Source organism: Dromaius novaehollandiae, chromosome 9 (assembly GCF_036370855.1).
Source record: "Dromaius novaehollandiae isolate bDroNov1 chromosome 9, bDroNov1.hap1, whole genome shotgun sequence".
In the NCBI taxonomy this organism is placed as follows: Eukaryota; Metazoa; Chordata; class Aves; order Casuariiformes; family Dromaiidae; genus Dromaius; species Dromaius novaehollandiae.
The window spans coordinates 2,144,234-2,161,336 of NC_088106.1; the positions used below are offsets into that span (position 1 = coordinate 2,144,234).

General features: G+C 41.0%; 1 protein-coding gene across 2 annotated transcripts in view; it reads left to right on the top strand.

Moving 5' to 3' along the window:
* Positions 1-6,514: 6,514 nt before the first annotated feature.
* MME (membrane metalloendopeptidase) overlaps positions 6,515-17,103 on the top strand; it is a 59,140-nt gene continuing 48,551 nt past the window's right edge. Inside the window, exons 1-3 of one of the 2 annotated variants that reach the window (XM_026096876.2) lie at positions 6,515-6,702; positions 12,918-13,087; positions 14,533-14,568. In XM_026096876.2, coding sequence (XP_025952661.2) covers positions 6,683-6,702; positions 12,918-13,087; positions 14,533-14,568 — 226 coding nt within the window. In that variant the 5' untranslated portion in view covers positions 6,515-6,682. Of the gene's footprint in view, positions 6,703-12,611; positions 12,760-12,917; positions 13,088-14,532; positions 14,569-17,103 lie in introns of those variants that run through there. The other variant, XM_026096875.2, reaches the window with a different exon arrangement.

Consider the following 17,103-nt stretch of genomic DNA (forward strand, 5'->3'; position numbering starts at 1 on the left):
CCCAAGCAGCATGCAGGGCCAAGCCAATACTTGACAAGTTATTCTATGACCACAGTTACCACAACAGGACACAGGGACATATCAGCAGGCACATACCTTTGGGAAGTGGTATCAGGGCTTGGACGGAGGACCTTAGATGGCCAGCTCCGCTTTCAGAACTTCCATGAAAGACATGCCACCTTCCTGGCACCAGGTGTGAAGCTTGTCCCACTGACCAGGGAAGAAGAGGAAAGTAAGAGAGGCATACTATTCCTAAAGCAGATTACTTGTGCCATCTGGAGGCTGCTCCAGGTCTGAGGCAACTTGGCAAGGCATTTGACAGATCAGGTGATACTATACACCTACTTTGTCATCTCTTTCTCCATTCCATTCTTTCTTCCTTCTCTGGTAACTAATTCTGAGTGCCCTTTTTCATGTAATGGATCATCTCTGAGACCTTCCTTTTTTCTATACAAGTTCAGCAAAGCATGACCTTTAATCTACCCTTCCACCTTGTAAACAAGACTGAGTTCAAAGGCAAAAGCACATATTCATGGATCGTGGTTGAAGTTTCACTACATACAAATAAAAATAATGGATATGCAGAGATCAAGAAAAAACAAGGAATACCCACCCCATATTGTGAGTATTTTTTGTTTTCATTGATATCACTATTAGATTGTTCCTGTTGTATATTCCACCAATTACTATCCTTACCAGAAGCCTTCGTAGCCATTTATGTGCAGTAAAAATGTCATGGCACGAAATCTATGAAAAAAGTAGATCAATTAGTATAAAATACTTTTTATTTGTTGATCTGTTTTGAATTTAGCTTCTTACAATTTATTCAATGTTTTAAGATGCTCCTTAAACACTGTGCAAAGGCAGCCTGCAAGCGAGAACAGGCTTCTGCTTTTGATTTTTTCTGCTTTTTTTTTTCCTTAAATAAAAAAGGCGCTTTTTTTCATTAGTTCTAGAAAAATTCTTATGGATTAACAGTCCTTTAGTCAATTATGACAAAAAAAGAACTAATATCTCAGCAACTGGAGAGAAAAATGAATTTTATTAGCCAAGCACTAGTTTTGGTCTGTATTTGCTTAACTCCAAACATTATTACTCTTTTGGGGGAGAGAGTCCTCTATGAACATTTCAACATCTCTAGTTCTATTGGTAATTTAAGACACTCCACTGAATCTCTCCAACCACTCAAGCAATCTTCCAGCAAACAACAAAAAGACTAAATATCCTGATACTTGATTATGAAAGCAAGAAAAGATTATTCTGTTGGTGAGAGAATGGATGATGTTAATCTCTACCTTATAAAAGAAATAAAAAGAAAGAGTAAGACTGCAAATCTGTTATCTTTATAGGCTAACAAAATCAGGAATAGCTTCATGAACATTTTAACTGGCTATTGTCTGTTTGTCTTTGTACCTCTTATTTAAAAAAAAAAAAACTCAAAAATACACTCATTTATCCTCTTTACAATTTCTGTTGTACTGTTTCCTTTCTTTGAAATACCAATATTCAAAGTACAATACAAGAAGATTTCCTGCAAAACTCTCACTCACCCTTAAAATGACATCTGGACTAGGAGCAGGCTTTTGATTTACTGCTGCTAGGCCACCCCATAGCATAGGTATTTTTTGTTTTCATTGATATTACTATTAGACTGTTCCTTCTGCATGTTCCACCAATTACTATCCTTACTAGAAGCCATTTTGGTGAACTGTGTTGTGTACTTTGCAAAATAAGAGAATGTAGTAATAATTTTGAATTTTTTTTCCTAAGTTGAATGATGCTGCATGTTGTGAATCCAAAATAGCCAAATCCAGCTTTTAGTTAAATTAGAAGTAATTGCATTATTTCTTGAAATACATTCTGGTGTAATAAAGAGAAGAACTTAGCCTAAGGATTGTTGCTGGGCCAGAATTTATTCTGAGCCAAACTCTACCTGCTGGGCCTTCTTCTCTGAATTGAGTTTCTCAGGCATTCAGTGACGCACTGAGAGAATTACTCCATCAACATAACCCACGTGGCTTAAAAGCCCTGCATTAAAAAAAAGATCTAGGGGAACTATTTAAGGAGGCAGCAGTAAAGCAGTTCCCACTCTAGATATTGTAAATGTTCATTGGTAGTCTGATTGAGGATGCAGCAAGGAGAAGCAGATCTCTCCCGTGAGAGAGCAAGGTCAGATTCCACCAGCAAGGAATATAGCTCAAGCCCTTGAAAACTCTCATACTTCAAATAGAATTGAGCATTATAAAAAGTGAGCACAATATCTACTAGATTTAAAGAATTCACAAGAAATAGGAGCCATAGAAATTATTAATGCACTTACAGACAACGAAAATACTAAAGAAGATTGCAGAAAATAGTAATAAAAACGTGAAGAGTGATTGAAAATACACGTGATGTTTCTATTCCCACTTACTCAAATTTTAAGCAAAGGGGAATCTAACATTTTTTTTTTTTAATGTCATCTCTCGATTTTTTAGCACGTACAGTCTTTCAAGACAGCTAAAATACAATTCTCACACTTTTTAATGCAGTAAAGAAACCTAACCTTGATGTAACAGAGGTCTCTGCATGAAAAAGAGGAACTACATTATAAAAATTTAGTCAAGCATTGCATAACTAAACAAGAAACAAATGGAACTCTAATATGGCAGGCACCACAAATAAAAAAAGCATTGCTTGTATCTCTAAACTAGCATCAGCAGTTTAATCTGTAAAAGCCAGCTAATATGAAAAAAAAAACACATTTTTTTAAAAGAAACATTTCTTCACAAAGTTGATAAACCATAAATTTTCCATTCAGTTAAAAAGGAAAGTCAGTGCCTCTGTTCGCAGTCTATTAGTGTGTGGCTGCAAACTTAACATTTTTTGCAAGAGGGGAAAAAAGAAACAACCTTCAAACACATGAAAAAAAATGAAGCTGATGGGAACATTGTAATATATTGTAGAATGACAGCAGACTAATACTGAAAAATATTAAACACATCTATGTGAATACCAAGCAGCTTTACCCACAATGCTAATGAAAAAAAAAAATCACTCTCCTTATTCAAATGTACAGCACACAATATTGCACATTATAAAGTCCAACCATGCAAGGCCTCAGTGCGACACTCAAGGCAGCATCAATGAAATCCTTCCACACATTCTACACAAGCTGCCTCTTCAGTCCACCTGACTTTACCTTTCTGTGACACCCTGTAAGTCTCTTTCACTAGAAAACTCTAATAGACATCCAGTTTCTCCCTTCTCAGATGGGTTAATTGGACTAAGATCTTCAATGCTCCACTGCCAGACCATCTTCATGTCTAGCAGGTACAAACTGTCACTTGAACACGACAGCCACTTGCCTGGTGAATCTTCAAAAGGTTCCCTGCTTTGCTGAATAATTGAATTTGTAGACATGGAGTCTCCTAACATGGTGCAAGAGGCTCATGGAGTTTAAAGCTTACATATTTGGACAAATTTCAATTCAAGCGTTAAACATCTCTTCAGAAAAAACAACAGTAAAATATTAAGAAATTTTACAATCTATAATCACCTTGAATGAAGTTATTCTATATGTAAAGTATTTCTAGTCATTCAGATATCAGCTTAGAAGCAGAACGGCTTGACGTCACCATGACCTCTATAAGAAATATATAACTTCTGTTTTAGATTTCCTACCTATTAATGGTGAGAAGCAAAACTTCCAAGGACTGGTTTCTGTGCTGCTAAATGCTTCGTATCTATCCCGGCTCACATGACAAAGTCAGAAGCAGAAAACGGAAGGGAGGTGGAACAAGCACCTCTCATGGACTCACAGTCAGTTTTATTCCTGGCATCAGATTTTATACCAACACTGAAGCCTCCGAGGACTACGCAACTCACTCAGTTGGAACCTTAGAGGCATTCAAAATAGCTGTTTTGTGTTTTGGTACAATAATTTGCATAAATTGGCTTGAATTCATGTCCCCTCTGTCAACAAAGATAAAAGCTTTCATAAGCTCACTCCATAGCTTCCAGGCTATAGTCCTCTGCAGCATGGAGCAAGGTTGGTCAAATAACTAGATTCCTAGATGGCTGAGTCATCTGTAGATTATCAAAGAGATCAAAAAAGCTGTGCTCCTTTATTTCTTGGACTTAACTTTAATTATCTTGTGCAGACACACCAGACATTACAATTCAGCTTCAAACAGTGGCATAATCCAATATATTGTTAGCCTTAACCTCATTATTTAGTAGAGCCTAGCTGCTATCATTTAGCCTGGAGTAATACAGACCAAACACACACTTCTGAAGTTTCTAACCCAAAATATTCTCTACATTTGTGGTCTCCACATATCTCCCTATTCATGGTTCACTCTGTGGTTAGCAACTACCATTGACTCTCTGGCATTTCCTGCAGAAAAACAACCCCAAACACACCCCACATTATGATCTGACCTCCACCACACAAGGCCCAGTTCTTGGCATATCACTCCACTTCCCTACCACAAGGTTCTGGCAAAAAGCTCTGCAGTAAAGGCAAGTAGGAAATTATTAGCCCCAAGGATAACTAAGGTGACAGAAAGGCTAACAAGATGATAGGCATTCAAGATGATAGAACCAGATAACATCTCAGAAAAAGAAATGTGTATATTTAAAATGAAATATATTCTTAAAAGAAGCACAAACGACAAACCATGGTTCACCATTTTCCTAAGTGCAACAGTGCTGATAATTATTAAAAACAACTAACTGCTAAACCAGCATTTACTACAGCACCATTTAAGCTTGCACAAGAACTCACCCACAGTGAAGAGCACCCTGAGGTGTAAAAGGGTTATAACTGGGCCCACCCCAGTCCAAGCCACGGGCTGGGCTGGCCCTCTCCACTGCAGGATGAGAAGCAGGCTCCTGCTCCCCCACCACAGCACCAAGTAAAACACAAAACAAGAGAACTCCTCCAAAAGGGGAAAGCCCAGAATGCACAGATATATTACCTCAGTCACTGCAGAGCATCCTGCCACCTCCCGAGCAGCGGAAACCATCTTTCCCCCACGGGGTCCTCCCACTCCACCCCTTCCAGAACGTTCCCGGGCACCACTGCCGGCTGCTGCCCGCCCCGCCCCGCCCCGCCCCTCCCCTTCCAGAACATTCCCGGGCGCCCCCTGCCGGCTGCTGCCCGCCCTGCCCTGCCCCTCCCCTTCCAGAACGTTCCCGGGTGCCCCCTGGCGGCTGCCACCTGCCCTGCTCCACCCTGCCCCTCCCCTTGCAGAACGTTCCCCGGCGCCCCCCGCGGCTGCTGCCCGTCCCTCCCCCCATGCCCTTTCCAGAAGGTTCTGCCCGTGCTGTGGTGGTGGTGGTGTCCTGTGTGGGGGCTCCTGGGTTGTTAACATGTGGAGCGCTTCACCTGCTGGGGCAGTGGTGCGCTGGAGCCCACCTGCAGATAAGCAGTGGGAAGCACTGTGTGGTATTAACTGACTGCTTGTGTTTTGTACATCTGTAGTCATTTCTGGTCTGGTAGTTCTTGGAATGAAGGCCTGTCTCTCCCTGCTTGACCTTACTCTTTTTGCAACTCTGCAGTTTTAAAGTTAACAGAAAAAGCCAAGTGTGACTAAGCTTTGTGTAGTCACATTTGAACTGCACAGGCAGTCTTGCAGTTAATTCATCGGAATTCTGTCTCTTCTGCCTTGCTTCTGTGCTTACATTGCTATCAACTATTATGTTTTCTGCATATGTCATACAAAGTTTTACCTGGTTTTAATTTTCACCCATTTCTTCAAAAATATTTTTTTCTCAGTAACCCTTAAAACCATGGTTGCCATTATGGCTGCAGAGAAATTCAGGACCCCGAAAAGCCTGTTAGCCCATATTAACTAAAGCATTTAATGTGGGTTTTAGGCAAGCTTAAAAATAGAAAAAAAAGCTTCATTTCAACCAAATATTTTCTTTAGGCTTGCAAACTCCTGCAAATCAGTTACAGTATGAAGCTTGTCAACTAACAGTGATAAAGCTTTGTAATACTGTATGATTAGACCTGAAAAATTTAGGCAGTGTAGTAAATGTTTTGAGACCTAGGCTGTTTACTTTCTGCAGTGAGAAATCACCCAAGCTTGGATTCATTATAAACCTACTGAAAAAAACTGAGCATACACTCAGTGTATTAAGACTTCAGCATCTAAATTCTCTCAGTGCAACTGCACTGAACGCACACCGGACCAAAGAAGTTAGGCAGAAAGAGATTTTCCAGGCAATTTCTTTTTCTGCCTATGACATAGGAGGTGACAGAGGAAGAATATTACAGGATTAAAAAGGACAGTCAGAATCACACAGGCAACATTACCATTGGTAGTTATTTGCCTCTTAAGTGTTGACTTTGTTACACTGGGAAAGTGGGCTTTCCCAAAATGAAACAGAACAATTACGGTCAACAATGTTTCACAGTAATGTAAATGATTCCTGATTTCTGAAACGTCATCCAGAGGTCATATTGACAATAAAAAGCCTTACTGTTGTCAGTTTGGACCAACTGGAGAAAACAATATTGAATGGGTTATTGGCTTTTCTTCACTTAACAGCCTGTGAATTGAAGTTAGGCTATTGTGTCACAATTTGTTTTTCAGAATGCTGGACAGTGCATCCATTTTGGCATGTTGTTCTGAGCTACCTGGGAGCACAGTTTTTCAAGACGCATGCTTCTCCAGCTACAGATTTTAAAGAAATGGTATTACTGATATCAAGGTATTATCATATCCTCTTAAATTAGTACTGAGCAGAAACCTTTATTTTTCAAGGTCACATACTAATTTAATGATAATGTACTCACCCATTAACTCTCTTCTCATCATCTGACTCTGTAAATGTTTTATTTGGTTCTATAAATTTACTACTTATTTAGCTTGGTGGTCGTCCATGAGAAGTATAGAGAATTGTATAGAGAACTATAGAGAACTGTCACACAGTAGTACCAGATTCCATTTATCTCTAATGGCTGATCCTACAAACTCTTACTCCTGCTCTCTTTCTCACTGAAAGCAGTAAGACTACTCAAAGAAGCATTAAGACAACTTGGAAGGGTTTATGAGGACGAATTATTTATTATAATCTCTAAATGGGAGGGTTTAATTACTTCGTCAGTTCAGGGGAGAATCTTCTGTTGTGAGTTTGTTTTTGTTTTTCTCTTAGCTTACACTTAATGTACAGAATATTTTCACTAACAGTGGAACTGTAAGTCTCATATCTCTAAAATTATAGGGCATAAAAATGATCAGATACATTCTCGATCCCTTAGCTAAGAATTTATATTAGTGTAAGTTGCTCATATGCTGAGCTTGAAGGTCAGCGAAAGAAGGAACTTAATGTGTATACAGCCTGCTGAAAACCCTCTGGTCAGCTGAAGGAAACTACAGTGAGTAAGCAGCATACCTTACACAGCAGTAAATAGCTGTTAATAGATGAAGGGCCATATTGTAGCAATAGTGTTATGACTATGTTGATCTAAGGATTTTTCAGCTATCATAGGCCCAGTGTAACATACTATCTCCCGCTACAAACCTTGCTTCTCTGATTGTTCACAAGAGCACAGGTAGTAGGTTTTTGCTTATTTCTGAGACAGAATATTACACTGTTTACTTGATGGGAGTTTTCTCTAAATAAGGTCTAAACAGGAATTAGAGTATTTGACTCACAGATCACACGTCCTTTAGCCTGGGTATATACAAATGTCTAATACCTCTTTTCCAAACACAAGGTTCTGCAAGAGTGGAAATTCTCATGCTGTGAGACTATATTAGCCCTCTTTGAACTATTTACAGATTTCCAATTGAGTTTTCCCCCTTTTTTTCTCTTGGAAGTGGCAGTTGCACATTTTTGGTTTACCTAAAAATTTTGAAACAAATCCTCTTCTGCCATTTTAGTTCAGACTATTCAACCCATCCTTTACTTTCCAAGCTTTGCCATAAGTAAGGCCACAGAATAGGCATCTAGTTACAAAACTGCATATGTATTTTTAATGATTCATCTATTTTTACGGTGAGTGGTGAGACTTTGTATTATTTGTGTCAGAGATGACTTTAAGGTACTGGCGCTGTCAGGACTGCAGGAGCAGATGGCTTGTTCTACTAACCGAAAGGGAAGTTTACAAGAATGAATGCAGGGCAGGTTGAAACTGAGGTAGTATTAATTTGAACACTGACTGTGAAAATGATAGAAACAGCATTTTCTCCACCCCTAACTGTAAGAAAATGCAGTATTTTTGTTTTGTAGCCTTCTTCAGAATGTTTTTCCTATGTTTGCTACTTTTATTGCCTTTTCGGTTCAGTGAATAAAACACTTCTTTGTTTTTGTTCCTTTTTTCAGGTGGGCATTTTGCAAATATGCTTCATTTTAACATCTTCTCAGCTGATGCCTTTATCACCCTCCCCTCTTAATTGCATCTGCTCTGTGGATCATTTGCTGTGCAAACTCTAGGAAATGAGTTCCCAGTTTCCACCTTAGAGAGGAGAAAGGGTGGACCTCTCAAGTAGCAGACATTTTAGTGTGTGGCTGGTAATAAAAGACTGCAGAAATTTCAGCTGCCATTTCTGTGTTAGAGGTAATATAGGTGCCCTGAGGAAGGCAGCAGAAGCATGTGATACCTGGTTTGGGACACGGGAATTTGTTTTGCTCCTTCTCATGTTTGCCAGTTTGTTAGTAAAAGTGAAACTTAGGTAAGAGACGTCTCTTGATACTTGGTCCGCTGTTAAATGTTAAAGCAGAGTTCAGGGCTGCCTCTCCATGCAGAAAGTCACAGCTATCTCTCTCTCGAGAAGAAATCATTAAGAGAATGAGGGCATATGATCTTTCAGAGAATATGTGACTGCATTAATTTGACAAAGGCAGTGAGTTTACATGGGAACAGACACGAAGCATTGCAGAAATCAGACCATTAACGTTCCTTGTGCTTCCTCTCTTTCCCTCTCTTGAACTGAGTGCAAAGAAATGAAAAGCCTGAGAAAGAAGGAAGGTGCAGCCTGCTTTTGCACTCCAGCTCAGGTGTCGCTTTGCATACGGCCTCGGTGCCTTTCACCCTCTGGTGAGAGCGCAGCACACGGAGGTGGCCTCCCAAGCCTGCAGTCCCATGTCGAGAATGGGGCAGCTCCATCGGACGTAATGCCCATCCGCACTGCCCGTGTCCAGGCTGCCGCCCCTTCTCTCTCCTCTACCTAAGCGCTCGGGGGAAGCTGTGCGAGGTGAAGATCGTGGTTTATTGCTGTCGGAGCGGGCGTGGGGGGGTTGTTTGTTTGTTTCCTGCCCCATCACATTTCTGTGATCGCAAAGAGGAAGAAGCCTTCAGGTCACCCGGAGAACTGCTCGTCTGGCAGCCCGGAGACAAGGGCTCCTTTGACTGCAAGCAGCTTTGCTCGGCGGCGGCGAGCAGCAGCCGGGCTGCCTCCGCGGCCGGCGCGGGGAGCAGGGAGCGCCCGGGCTTTGATGTCCCGGCGATGCCGGCGCCCCGCGCCGCCGCCGTTGCCCGCGGGCGGGCAGGGCGCTGAGCCCCGCCGGCGGCCGCCCGGCGCCCCGCCAGCCTAGCCTGCGCGCCGCCTTCCCTGGGGCCCCGCGGCGCTGCCCCGCCGGCTCGGGGCGCCCCGCGCCGCCTCCGCCCGGCGCCGCCGGGGGATATGCGTGGCGGCCCCAGGGCCGGACCGCTCCGAGCGCCAGCCGGTGAGTGTGCGACCGCGACCGCGGCGGGAGCGGGGCGGGCACGGCGGCGGCACGGGACGGGGCCGGCGGCTGCTCCCCTGCCCCAGCCGTCACCCTGGGATTCCCAGCCAGTCCCGAATTAGCTCCGTCCCAAGTTGCGAGGCTCCCTAGCGCGCGTGCTCTGGGCACCGGGAAGTTGGGGTCTCCGCGGCGGCGCGCCGTCCGGGCGGCGTGCGGCACCGGCCGCGGGTCGCGCCTCCCCTGCGCAGCAGCCCCCACTGCCCGGGATGCCTCGCCGCGCTGAGCCGCCCGCTGCTGCGGCTCCGCCGCCGGCGCCGAGCGCCCGCGCCTTGCCCGCCCGGCCGGAGCGCGGCACCGCCGCGGGCGCCCCCGCCCGCCGCGGCCCAGGGCGCCACCTAGCGGCGGCGGGCGCGGCCCCCGGAGCGGCGCCCCCCGGAGCGGCGCCCCCGGTTCCCACGGCCCGGCTCGAGGCCGTGCCAGGGGAGCCGCAGCCTGGTCCGGCGCCAGGGAGCAGACCTGTGCGCGCCGGGCGTCGCCTCAGGCTCCTCGCCAGCCTGCCCGGGTACTCGTTAAGGGGGGGGGGGGGGCGGCGGAGGGAGGCAGGAGCCCACACTTCGGCTTACCAGAGTGATGCCAGGTGGCAACTGTTAGTCATCCCTAACAGCTGTGTCTTGCTCTTGCCGAAATAGTCCTGGTGTAGCTCATCCACATGCATACGCTCTGTGAAAGTAAAAAATGTGTGTGTGTATATATATACATAGATTTTTGTGACATGCTACATTTTTCTGTAGAGACTAGGCTCAGAACTAGGTAAGCCACAAGTCAATTTTTAACATACGTATCCCAGAAGGAAAAGCTATGCATTAACTAACTTCCTGTGCCACCTAGGCCAGAGTAGGTCAAAAAATTGCAGCTGTCTGTCATATCTAAGCTTTAGTAGGCAGCTGGTAGAAGGGATCACAGGAGCACTAAGAGAAAGGGAAGAAAGCCATAATGTGTCAGTTTTTATCTGCTTAAATTATTCTTACATTTTTGCTGTGCTTGCAATTAGCACAGAAAGAAGCTTTTACTAGGTGTTCTTTAATGCAGACACAATAGGCTCTCCAAATAACTAGAGGTAAAAACTAGTCAGTGGGATGCCTTTAAATACGAGGAACGCTTCTGCAGGAACAGAAAGATTAGCTCACTTGGAAAAACTCAGTTGACTGTTAGGAGCATATTTGCACATGAAAGGTACGGTATTTCTTGTTGCTCTAATAAACTATTTTTGGTGCTTTAAAGACACTTGCAGAGTCAGAAGACAAGCATCACTTTTTAAATTAGGCTTCAAGTTTCAGAAGATTCTGGGGACTGGTCAGCATTTAGTCAATGTGAAGACATTTTTTGCTTCTTACTATGACTGGAAGTGAGGAGGGTGTAACAGTTAATTTGCTTTTATACTATCTGTGATTTTCTAGCTCACAGTTAATGCAAGGCCACTTTCTCCAAACAGCTCTCACTTTTATCTGTTTGTATGATATTTCAGCTCTGTGTCTCAGAAACCACTTGCTGACTGGACCAATAACTTATTCTTCAGAGCAAAACAGCTGCTTATCAGGAAAGGTCTAATGGTCCCTATAGGCTTGCAAAGATAGAGGCTGGACAGACCTCGCAGGACTCCAGCCTCCTGACCTACGGAAGACCTATAATTCTGGGACCACCTATTGCTTAATACATCTCAATGTCCTGAGAGTAGTGACAAAAATGGAGAGGAGACACTGAAATAACAATGTTCTCTCACTCATTTAGATAAATACTGTTACTTTGAAAGGGTCAGGGATCCACTGAGCCAGATACTGCACAAAATCATGGAATACAAAATCTCTCTTTACTTAGGTCCATGAAACTGATTTATTTGACATTGAATAGAGGTGTTCATTAATAAACATACACACTTTAGTTACATGTTTTTTTCAGTGGAGGAGCTAGCTTGTACGGTGGTCATTAAAGATAGAGCTTATTGAAGCTAAAGAATGGGAATCAGGTAGAAATAGAAGGTGCAGAGGAGAAGCAAGGACTAGATATCTGAAAGACTGTAGGAACTTGAAAAGACAAAGGTGAACACAGGCCAGTAACACACAACTTAAAACAATTTAAAATAGCTGAAGTTCAAGTCTTGGACCTGAATGTACGGTATGTACTAGCTGAGAAGGGTTACTTTCTTACTGCTGCTATTCCTACTTACAGAAAATGGGAAATAAAGGGTGTGATGAATACAAGAGGACTTAAATGCCCTGACCTAGCCCCGCACCTCTGGTTGAGCTTCCTGTGAGTGAGTCTGGTCAATATAGGTGTTTCTATTATTCATCCCAGTGGAACACTCATATTCTTCCCTGTGGAATGGAAAGGACAAGGGGAACTCCATCTCTGTGAATGCTGTGAACTGGAACTGTCAAAAATTTCCATTCGTTGCTATATGTATAGGAACTGGAATCTGTATCAGCAGAGGAAATGGTCCAGTCTTAAGCAAGTGAGAGTGTACAAGGACAGGGCAAAGAATTTTAGAACAGCAGTACTGCAAAAAGTAGCCAAAATAATCTTTACAGAATGGCAGAAATGCTATCTCAAAATCTACTATTGCATATACATTCTGTGAGTGAGCATGAATGAGTCTGTTCTCACTCCCACCAGTTCTGCATGTATCTATTGTGGTTACTTCTAATTTACAATGGTCTAACCTCAAATAAAGAGGAGCTGGTCACGCTTCTTTTAAAATTAGCATAAAGACTCATTATCTTCAGTGTGAATCTGATAGGATCTCAGCAGAGCCTGTCCCCCCCCCCCCCCATTTTTAGTGACAGCTTTAAAGCTGAAGTCAAGAATTGCTTACATGATTTTTTTAAAATGACAGCAAAGCAGAATGGCATATTTTGACCTTTGGCATTAGATCAGCAATTGTGAGATTAAGTTAATTTTTATTCAAGCAATAAAACTTTCCTTTCGCTTGCCTGTGAACTCCTGTACCATTGTAAGAGATTAAACTACATGGGTGTTTGGTTGGTTGGCCTGCCTTTTGTATTTGCTGGCCTCTTCATGTGAAGGAAGCATCCTTACGTGGTATGTATCTGTATATTTTTAATTTCATGACTGACATTCTTCTAAGTGTTATGAAGTAACCAAGTTTGTGTTTGTAAGCCTCAAAACTGGCACAGGAAACATCTTTGCTACTGTGTAGTTGAGGAAGTCCTCAGTGAATTTTCCCTTTTCCTTTTCAGTCTCTGGGTTATGGGCAAGTCAGAAAGCCAGATGGATATAACTGAAATGAATACTCCAAAACCAAAGAAAAAACTGCGATGGAGTGCCCTGGAAATAGGGCTAGCTGTTGTAGTTATTCTGCTAACTATTGTAGCTATCACAATGATAGTTCTGTATGCAACATATGACGGTGAGTACATTTAAACTGTCCTTGAATGAATAAATGCATTTGAATATGAAAGTGTTTTAAGAAATTACACAAAAATGTTTTAACAAATAAAATCCAACTGTTTGAGTAAAAGATAATATTGAAGCTGCAGTATGTTAAAAGGTGTTAGAAAAGACAGTATGTTGCATGGTATATATAGCTGCATTACAGAAAACATTCAGATAATAAAAAATATCTGAGTTCGGCTGAGAATTACTCACCTGATAATACAATGCTGTACCTTACCTAGTATATAAAATTAGATGATAATAGCTGCTCCATCATAATTATATTTCATATATACATATATCACTAGACAGTATGACACAGTTATCTGAAATGTAAAACTGCATCCACACTTATTACTGGAGATTGACACAAAACTGCTTTTTTCAAGAGGGATTCTATAAATTCTTTCATTCTTGAAATGTTGTGGTAAACAAAATATCTGTTTGTTGTGACTTAGCAAAACTTCTGTTTGCAATTAGAGCTTCAGTAAGCAAAAGACTCTATAATATACCACACTCTTCTGAAGAATACCAAAATACAATGCATCCTGCATATTTCTGTCCATATAAGAAAATCCTCTTTTTTTCCTATCCTTTTTCAGGATATTGAGGCAAAGACTCTTAGTTAAGAGTATAGTCATAGTAATGGGTTTTCTGATTCAGTAGCCATACCAAAATGTTTGAAAATAATTCATTTCAGGCAGAAATACTTAGGTAATTTTTGCAAAATACAATACAGAGAAGCTGATAATTTACATTTTGGATCAAACTAGACTGTTTCGGTACATTAGAAATGAAACGCTTTTTTTAATTTTGAAGTACTTAATGATTTTGTTTAAACTTATTACGGTCTAGCTCAATTATGGGATTGGGAAAATGCCATTCTGAAATGAAAAATAAAAACTGTCATATTTTTAAATTCTCAAAAGGAAATATTTTCATGGTCCTGAACCTTGTATTTTGTTTAGAAGACTTCAGAGTGAATGTCTCAGAATTATCATATAATTCCTCCAAAATAATCTTCTCATTGTAATGAATACCTAAATTCAAACTGAATTTGCAACTATTTTCAGTCCACATGAACTGTTTTTCTTCATATTTCTTATTTTTCATAAAAATAATAGTTTGCCCAGCTCTTAATCGAATGATAAACATTTTCCTGTGATGACTACAAAAATTCCACATGATGGTGGTCACCCAGCACTGAATGACCCTAAAATGACAAGAATGATGGTATTTTTAGAGCCTGGTCCTATAAACATTCACTTACTGAATGTACGGTGTGCTTTTTTTTTTTAATCTTACTGTGTACTACAGTTAAATGCAATTCTGACTGTGTCAATGAAAATAAAACTTGGAGTAGCATTTATTACATTGACTTTCAGTAGAAATTAAGGGCATGATTGTCTCCTTTTTTAGATGGGATCTGCAAGACATCAGACTGTATAAAATCAGGTAAGAATGAAAATATATACCTTCTAAATGGATATACTTAAAAAATTATTATTATCACCATGTAATGCTAACTACAAACAAATATGGCAAATTGAGGCATGAGATCTGCTAACCCAAACAATTTGCTTAACATATTTCTACAAATGTAAAATCTGTCAATGTGATATTATCAGATCTCACAAAGTCATCAGGCTCAGGCTAGTTTAATACTACAGAGTTGCCAAGAAATGCCACCAGCTGCAGAAAATGATTTAATTGAATTAGAAGGTGGCTCTTCCCCCTCTGAGTCAGAATTCAAGTGGTGCCATGGCATGGTGCTGAGAGGCTCTGTCACTGGAGAAGGTAAGACATAAAGAGAAAGTCTTGATCACTGAGAGCCACTAAAGGTGCCTTGCTACTGTTTGAGGAGATACAGTATTAATCTTAATGTCCAGGAAAAATTCCAGATTTCATAGTCTGGTAAGCTAACTTCATACTTCAGTAATAACTGCATAAAAAATTCCTGTTTATATCCTAGTCTAAACTCTCCTAGAAAGCTACTAAAAATCCCCAAAGAAATGCTGAGTTCCATATTACATATCTTCTCCCTTTCCCTTCACCTGTAGTTCTTTTATCCTTTCTGTTTTCTTCTCCCAATCAATTAATGCTGCTCTCCCTTTTTTTGCCTAATCTACTGTCAAATTTCCCCATTCTATTTACAACACTTCCTGGTGGAATCATTTGCTAGTGGTGCCCCGGTGCAGTCCACTGTCTCAGTAACTGCACATTGCTGTCTGCATAGTCTAGATATCTCTTAGGAGTTATTTCAGGTGGTAATCACTGTGTCTTAGTTACGCCTCCAAGGTTTCTCCAAGGCTTGAAAAGTGATCAAATTAGATACCTAATCTACAAGATGCCTACTTTCAATGTAATACTTTTCAACTTTTTACAGCTTCTCAACTCAATACTTTTGAAAATCTGTTTAAAAGTTTAGCTAGACTCTTTACCTAATGATTAATGAACTTGAAAAGGAAGAGTGGTAAATGGTTTGGAGAAATAATGCGTAATGTAAACTAAAAAACAAGTAAGACATGATCAAATTAATTAAGTGGAACAGTTTTATTCTTTCATGCTTCCATGAAAAGTTTTAACAGCATGCAAAGATTTAAGAGGATGAGTAAAAATACTGAATGCTAGATTGTCAATACAGAAGTAAACTTGTGAAAGGACTGCAGTAAGGATACTGATGGGGGAAAATGGCAAGTTTACAAAGGTGTGTAACAGGATGAAGAGAGAACATTTTTTAAAAAAAGAATATTAATTGCCTCAATTCAGCAGAGATAGTGACAAAATACAAAATGAGAAAAAAGGGTAGCTAGACTAAAACTTCCCAAAATTAGAAATGTACTGTGTTGTTCTAATGCCATATTCTCTTTTCATTTTTCATGAAATATATCTGTATTTTATCCACACATTCATCTTCATTTATTATTATCTGCCCTGTATTCTACAGATTATCTTCTCTGAACTTTGAAAGAATATGTCTTAGAGAAAGGGTGATAGTTCTGTCTCAAAACATGTAAAATGGCAGCCCAATGCTATAAATGTGTTCTATGGAAGTGTTTTCCAATGAGAGGAAAATGAGTCAATTGATATAATAGAGCTTTTCTCTAATGCACGTTCTGCTGTCCCTGCATAGGATATGTAACCTCATCCACTGCAGGCAGTGGAACTGTTCTTGTGAGTAAATACCACTACATACACAAGAACTGCACGTTCTGGTTTGGAACAAATAAAACTTCCAACAGGAGAAAAGATAGCTTTTGCATTTTACTAGGTATTAGTATTTGATATTTATACACCACACTGTAAGCATTTTGGGAGGCAACCAGTGTGTCTGATTAAGTTTTAATCTAATTAAGTTTTAGCTGTGGGACTATACCTCAAATAAGATACAAACAGATGCAAAAGCAATGATGTCAAATTGGAACACCTACTTCTGACCATATTATAATCTGTAGAGTTAGTATGCGCTTCTGCCTAGCAAGGGTCAATTATCGGAAGCGGCTAAAAATCGGTATGGTCTATCAGACTGCTGTAGCAATAATGTTTTTGTTTTGCTTACAACAAAGGAGGCAGTTATGATCAGGGAGCCACCACATGAAGCTCAGATGTGCTAGCCATTACAGAATTGTAATTCAGTTCCACATGCTGCATCTGACCATAAATGTTTTAGAATGGATAGCTCAAAGCAAAGTTGGGAATGACCAGTTTGAATTTCAAATTGCTGAAATATTTGTTAACTGAGCCAGGAATTCCTTGTCATACCATGATATAATGCATTTAAAGTAGAAATTGCTATAAAAGTGCTGGGCTTCTTTCAGACTTACATGGCCACTAAGCAAAATATAATTGTCAGATTCTGTTAAATGGGAGGCAACTGTCCATAAGGACTTACTCACCTAAAGGACTTGCTTGATTAGATGGCCACTGGTGTGAGTGGGTTCTCAGCTCCAGAATCAGAACCCTGCAAATCAGGGGTCCAGAATGGTTAGC